We start from the raw sequence: 7,500 nt of genomic DNA, 5'->3' as shown, positions 1-7,500 counted from the left end.
AAAAGGGAAAACGGCTCACTTCCAGTTGCCGTCCGTGTCTCCAAAACGCGCGTGCTTAAGCTCCCTAATAACATTGTTGTACAGCTGCTTCAAAACTGAGGTAGACATTTACATGACAAACAGCAAAAATTTGTGGAGCGTACGTCACATAAAGTGCAGGTTGCAGGTTGCAGGTTAGGGTTACAGGTCATTGTTTAACAATAACTGAAACAACCCAAACCTTTATTGCAGTCAAACCAAGTGGAGCGTACCCCTCAAGATTGCATTAATGAACTGATTATTTGAAACTTGAACCCGCTAGTCGTTTCAAGAATGCAATAATGAATTGATTATTCGAATATTGAACTCGCTCGTTCAATCCAAGAATACGGCTAACGGGTTCCGTTTCCGAAAAATCGATTCAGTATTGCATTCTAGAAAAGACTAGTAGGTTTGAAACCTACTAGTCGCAACAGTGAATTGATTTTTCGAAATCGGAAGCCGTTAGCGAATTTAGCCGTATTCTTGGATTGAGCGAGCGAGTTCAATATTCGAATAATCAATTCGTTATTGCATTCTTGAAACGACTAGCGGGTTCAAGTTTCAAATAATCACTTCATTAATGCAATCTTAAGGGGTACGCTTCACTTGGTTTGACTGTAATGCCAACATCAAACGTAAAACATGTTTAAGCCTAAGGTTAGCATTTTTGTAAAGGTTTGGGTTGTTTCAGCTATAGTAAAACAATGACCTGCAACTCTAACCAACATTGCACTTTTCACCCCCTGAACAATTTGTCAAACCCTACATGTAAAACATATAATAATAATTCTATTATAACAGCAACACTTACAGAAATTCAGATGGTTCTGCATGGCTTTTTTGGTCTTGATTATCCTTTGAATTACCTTTTAAAATAAAACAACAATCAGTAATATTAACCCTTTGACTCCCATTGAAGCCGGCCTGAAACGGCCAGACTTCATATTTTACTCTGTCTGACGCCAGACGATTTTACTCGTCAATGGGGAACCCCTGGGAATCAATGAGTTAATGACTTGTCCCTATTAATTAACCCTTTGACTTCCAAGCCGGCCTGAACCAGCCACACTTAGTATTTTACTCTCTCTGACGCCAAACGATTTTACTCGTCAATGGGGAGCCCCTGAGAGTCAATGGGTTCAATGTCTTGGGAAATGAAAACCACTTAAATTTTTTAAGACATTGTACCTCTGAATCAGTCATGGATGACTTTTTAGCTCATTTTGAAGGTCGACTTATACACTACTCAGTCTAAGAAATCCTTAAAATGGCATTCCTGAGTTTCACTTCAAACGAATTGGGGGACACATGCCCCTAAGATGTAGAGGCTTGCAGCCCCCACAAACCACCTTAGCAGGAAAGGGTATTCTCGTCCAGTACTTTCACTAAAAACAAGCATAAAAAACCCTGACAATCCATTTTTATCCTCTGCATCGTTTCATGAAGATGGCAGTTAATGCCTGGAGAACGCCCTGCTTTGGATCTTAGTAACAAAATGATAGCACCTCTGTTTAGGTTTTAACCAAGGCCAAAGAGGCATGACAATGCCCTTCAAACAGACCACAGTGACACAATAATATTACTGTATTGTCAGAAAATTTTCAGTGAAAACACACCAGTTGAATCATCCTTTTTTCCAGTACCAAGACTTTTTAATGTTACATTTTTCTTCTTGTGTTCAGTTGGACGAGTTGAGGCTGTGACTGTGCGTCCCTGGTACATGAAGGTTGAGTTGTTGAGGTCCTTCTGGAATTTCTTCATGAGGGGAGCTTTGGCTGAAGGTGCATATCTGAAAAAAAATAATGTACTGTAATTAATGCACATTAATTTCTCTGGATCAGATAATATCCGAGTACAGCAGTCTGCAGATTTTGTGCTGTGACTAGTTACAATAATATTATTGTGCCAAAATTGTTGAGACATTTGAAACTTTTTTGTCCATTTTGGCAAAGTCAATCTTGTTAATACCACTCCTCAGGGTTATTTGCAGTTCTTTCAGAACAATACATTGTGTTGGGTGGGATGGAGGAAGGAAGCATTGTTGGCATTCTTTTCAAGTTACTGTTTAAAAGTTTGCAAAAGTGGAAAAACACTTCCTGTCTGTTCTTAAATTAATTTTTCTTTTAGTGAAACCTAATAACCAGGGGCTCTTTCCCTAGTTCTTGTTCTACCTGCCCCTTGAAGTACATGTTATCACATGACTGAGGAGGAAGTGCTGCCTTTGTAACTACATCTGCAAATGGTTAGACTTTCAAGTCTTCTCGGATAAGGACGATAAGCCGGAGGTCCCGTCTCACAACCCTTCAATGTTAATAATCCTGTGGGATGTAAAAGAACCCGCACACTTGTCGCTAAGAGTAGGGCACAGTAATTGGCGCAAGCTGTTGTGGCGCTCTGCCAGCTTGACTGGCAAAGTTAATAAAAATAAAATAAAATTAAGTTGTTGATGAAATGAAAGGAAGTATTTTCCAAAAAGCAATAAGAGTATAATCAAGATATTGTTTCATACCCAGCCTGACACTCCATGCGTTGGGCTCTCATCTTCTTATACGCTGTCTGCACATGATATTCACAGAACTCTCCATGTTGTCTGACATAAATTTCACGAAAGATACACCATCAAAATTATCAAACAAACAGAAAAATTGTAATTAATATTAATTAACAAAATCATTATTTATTAGAAGTTCTTTTATTACAAGAACTGTGAATTTGAAGTTGAATTTGAGGGTGATATATAATGGAAATACTGGTAGCCCTAAAATTGTCCTTTTGGGATACCAAGACTCCATGAACAGCTAGAAAAAAGCAACCCACTGATGAAGGACACTTGAGAGTGGTTCTCTTAATATGACCTGAACCATTTCTATGAATCACTGCGTAGTCAACTGTGTCAAAAGCCTTCCGAGCCAATGACCCAACACACCAGTGCTTATCCCCGGTTTCCTTAGCACTAAGCGACTAGGAGTATTTTTACCTACCCCCTAGATGGGATGCTAGTCCATCGCAGAGTTACCCCCAGCATTTCGCCTGGGTGAAGAGAGGTATTGTGGGAGTAAAGTAGGACCCGAACCTGGACCACTCGCTCCGGAGTCGAGCGCACTAACCATGAGGCCACCGTGTCTTCAACATTGATTTATGCCCTTGGTCAATATTACGTACACAGGTGACTGTGGCCTCATGGCCGCTGTAACAGTTGAGTAAATGGCACAAAATCCTGATTGATGTTTACAGATGACTCTGTGGCCATCTCTAGACTTGCATAGACATGTAAATAACATTATTGTTTAAACACAACTGAGATCAAAGAAATTAGGTTGATATATGTTTAGACGTGTACAATTTACAGTACCTGTTAACATAATTCCCACAAGGGTGATTGTCTGATTTCCTCAGCCCTTTACACTTTCCTAAGTCTTTGGATATTCCCATAAGCATCAGTTTTTTAGCATTGTCCAAGGTAAGAGCCAAATCTTTTGAATTTTTCTGGTAAGAAATAAGAAATGCTTTCAGAAATCAATAGAATTGTTGTTTAATTAAATAATATTATTGTTATAGATTTAATGGTCCCTAAACTGTGTTTGTCATATGGTGGTCTCACCCTCCACCCACCCAAAACCCCAGGCCCTCCACTCCAAAATGTCATTCCACAGTCTTGTCCCTTTCTCTCCCCCCCCCCCCACCCCTCCCATGTGGTTGAATAGGGAACTTAACCTTTGAGCTATCCCAGACATTTTCAATTTCAACTATTACCACACGAGGGACATCACTAAACAACGAAACAGCGAAAGCACCAAAACTGGCCTAATTAGACCTAAAAAATTATTGCTCCTAATCTTAGTCTTAATCTGAATCCTAATTTTAATATCAATGAATTAGGAACAATAATGTTTTAGGCCTAAAATGATATTTAATCTCTAACTCAACCTTTGTCAGTTAGTATTCAGTGTATGGTGGGGTCTTAAATGGTGTTTAAGTGTTTTGTTTTGCTGTTTGCTGTTTCGCGGTTTAGTAATGCCCCTGCATGAGTATTTCTTAGATGTGATAGTCCTACAGAATGATTTGCTTGAAAAACGTGGGCAAAACCATGACTCAAAAATATCAAATCTACTTTTTGGGTTACCACCCTTTCCTCAAAAAACACCTCTGCCTCACCTCTGTGATACTACAAGACTTATTCTAAAACAGCAAGAAGTAAAAAAAAAAAGGGAACCTACTATAAATTTTAGGCTAAGAATGTTTGAAGCAGTTTCCAGCTTGGATGTAGGCAAATAAAGAAATTAACAGGGAAATACTCTGACCTCTTTAGCTGGTAGAAGGTTCGCATTCAGCAGGGCTATTACACTTCCCTCTACAGTTTTCCAGTGTTCCTTGTGCACATCACCAAACAGAAACAATGCTATGAATTCGTTGATGCTGTTGGCTCCAAGATCTGACAGTTTCCAGATGCCATATGTTTTTCCCTGACATTTAGGGAACAATAATGCATGTAATGATATAATGATAAGGATAATGATATTAAGGTACAACTGAAGTCGGATGCCAAACAATTCTGGTTAACCAATGTTACTTGGATAAATTGCTTAATTGGAAAGACCGCCCCGCCCTTGAAATGGGAGAGAGAAAGCTGAGGGAAGCAAGAATTAGTGGCATATTTTACAGGTTATAATAAACATCAAAAATGAAACAACAACAACAATAATAATACTACATCAAAGACCGTCCCCAGATCCCCAGATAAAAAAACAAGCACCCAAAATTCACAAAATGAAACACCGTGGAGAGCTAAATGTTTTCCAATAATAATATTTTATTATTATTGATGCTAGGTAGGGAGTGAAGGGTACAATGGCTGAAACAACCCAAACCTTTACAAAAATGCTAACTTTAGGCCTAAACACGAATGCTTTAGATAATGTTTAAGCCTAAGGTTGGAATCTTTGCAAAATTTATCTCTTACCCACTACCCCACACCCCCGGAATAGCCATGCCGGCTGTGAGAGGTTTTCCTCCACGAACTCTGCTTTTCCCCTCTCCTCAAAAAAACCAATATTTGATCTGATTGGAGTTAAATTGATTTGATTTCTACAAAAAGTATCCCAATAATTATTGGTGTCTCAGCACTGGAATACTTGACACTTCACCCATTCATGCCTCAAATGCCATAGGAGTCACCTCCCATTGACGATTTATTGACCATTTATTTTTAACGAGACTATAGGACAACTTCCTCTTGTAAAAAGGGAAAAAAACCTAAAAACTAATAATAATATTACAACAGTCTACAACTCAGTTCAGTCCAATAAAATTAACATTCTCACATTTGAACTTTTCTTAGGAGGAAGCTTCTGGACTAGAACTCCAATAGTCACCCAGTCACCGTCAATGTCATCCTTCCCTTTAATTTTCATCGGGATCTGTGACATTTTCACCATTCTTCGCCCTTCCATCCTCTTTTCCATAACAACTGATGAGATGAGTGGATTTAAAATCCGTAGGCCTGAATACTTCTCACTAAAGAATTTGTCATTATCAGATACAATACTCTTCCCAGTTAACAGCTTCTCTGTACAATTTTTGTTTGAGGACCTATGATGCCCAGCTGTTTCCCTTTTTTGTTTTGGAACCACACTTCCTGCAACTTTTAGTTTTTCTGATTCAAGATCGCCAGATTTCTTTCTTGTCACCAAAGGAAGTTGATTTGATTCCCCCTTTGCAGGAATTTGAGATGAAGAGCTGGATTCTGAATGAAAAACAAAATTAAATTATCCCAGAACAGGTAGTTGGATGTAAATGTACCTATATGATACCAATAATTACCAGTATTAACAGATGTTGAAATCAGAAAAATCACAATAAAGGTGTGTGTTGCCTGAGAAAAAGATATCAAAAGCTAAAAACTAGTTACAGGGCATAACAAAGTCCAAATTGGGAAACCTGGTAATATATACCCCCGTCACCCACAAGATTGTCCAGAAATTTCTTTACCTACTATGATTAAACCACATCTTGTTACCTGGTTGATTCCTAGATTGTGATGGCGTATGAGCTGTCCTTTTGATATCCTTTAAAAATAAAGATTTTTTACTTGTGTCTAGATTTTTATGAGACTGTATTGAAGTACTTTTAGAATGACAACTTTCTTTTTCAGAGTCGGGCAGTTTTTTGTGATCTGCTGTTGAGTCTTGCAAAACTATGAACAAATTATGTTAAGGACACAATACAACATCCAAGACATGAGCAAGTTACTGTGGTTGAAATTCTTGTGAAGGATGATAGAAGGAAGAAATATATATTGGGATTTCATGATATTTTCATAAACTGTCCAGGATACCAGTGCTCAAAATTAACAGTCGTCTGGTCATCCCAGACCACCAAAAAGTTAAGCGGGTGAGCAATTTTTAGTAAAATGAAAAGCCCAGTTGCCGAAGAAGAAACAATGGACAACCCAGGAAAAATTAAAAATGAATTACATAAGTAGAGCTCAACTCACTTGGTTTTCCATTGTCAATGTCCGAAAGTAGTGTAAAATTAACAATAACTAATTTGCAACAGCTGAGCATTTTCCCAAGTTTTTAATATCAGTTGCTTTTACAAAAAAATTATTGGATAAGAAAATGCGAGAGACAACATGAAGCCTATGGAGATTGAAAACTAATGCTAAAAAAGGAACTATGGGGTCTCCAACGCCAAGTGATTGCATCTCAACATAGCATGCATTTCATTGTTACGGGTTTCATAATGGGCAACCAACCATTTTTCAGGGCAACCAAATTTCGAACGCTGGGAAACTCTTGGCCAGATTACCAAAGTACTGTGCCATAATAGCATGGCATTCTGGTAAAGAGATACCAAAGGATACCATTCCTATCAGCTTCTAGTTTCTTTATATATTCCTGCATGGTGGCTATCTGAGCTAAAACAACACGCAAGAATTACTCGTCAGTAAATACTACTTTAAAAAGACAGGAATAGTCATGTGGAATAGAAACCTCTTGATTTCAAGTATTCAAACTGTTTTTAACAATGAATAAGTAATTAAGAAACTGCACCAAGATACAACTAGGAAGTTGTTACAAGAACATCAAAAAGGCATCGCAGTTGCTGATGTGAGACATGGCCAGCGTGCAGCAGAGAAACAAACCAAGTGGAAAATCACCTCATCAGTCATCTAGCTACACACAGGCCTCCCTTTACATCTGACAGATGCAGCAGGGACTGTCACTCACACATTGGACTGCGTAGCTCAAACTATGATGATAGACAACTCCCTAGAGGCACACTCTAGCAATGGTCTCCTGAGACTGAGCAGCCGGTGACATTGACGGTAAGAGGATATCTGTTTACAAACATGTTTTTCATTATTCAAATGTGCATATCACTCACCAATGAAAAACGCCTCATTTCTGCAGGAAATATGGCCCTTATTGGTACATTCATAAAAAGGGTGATGTCAATGAAATGAAAAAAAAATCCTCT

At 38.4% G+C, this 7,500-nt stretch overlaps 1 protein-coding gene across 1 annotated transcript in view; it reads right to left on the bottom strand.

Moving 5' to 3' along the window:
- LOC138011446 (protein MCM10 homolog) overlaps positions 1-7,500 on the bottom strand; it is a 13,387-nt gene that overhangs the window by 5,314 nt on the left and 573 nt on the right. Inside the window, exons 3-10 of the mRNA XM_068858439.1 lie at positions 6,884-6,937; positions 6,038-6,214; positions 5,343-5,764; positions 4,323-4,484; positions 3,374-3,507; positions 2,531-2,611; positions 1,638-1,810; positions 833-887 (exon numbers count right to left, since the gene is read on the bottom strand). Of these exons, the coding sequence (XP_068714540.1) occupies positions 833-887; positions 1,638-1,810; positions 2,531-2,611; positions 3,374-3,507; positions 4,323-4,484; positions 5,343-5,764; positions 6,038-6,214; positions 6,884-6,937 (1,258 nt within the window). The remainder of the gene's footprint in view (positions 1-832; positions 888-1,637; positions 1,811-2,530; positions 2,612-3,373; positions 3,508-4,322; positions 4,485-5,342; positions 5,765-6,037; positions 6,215-6,883; positions 6,938-7,500) is intronic.

Source organism: Montipora foliosa, chromosome 7 (genome assembly GCF_036669935.1).
Source record: "Montipora foliosa isolate CH-2021 chromosome 7, ASM3666993v2, whole genome shotgun sequence".
Classification (NCBI taxonomy): domain Eukaryota; kingdom Metazoa; phylum Cnidaria; class Anthozoa; order Scleractinia; family Acroporidae; genus Montipora; species Montipora foliosa.
This window is presented reverse-complemented; position numbering and strand designations above follow the sequence as displayed.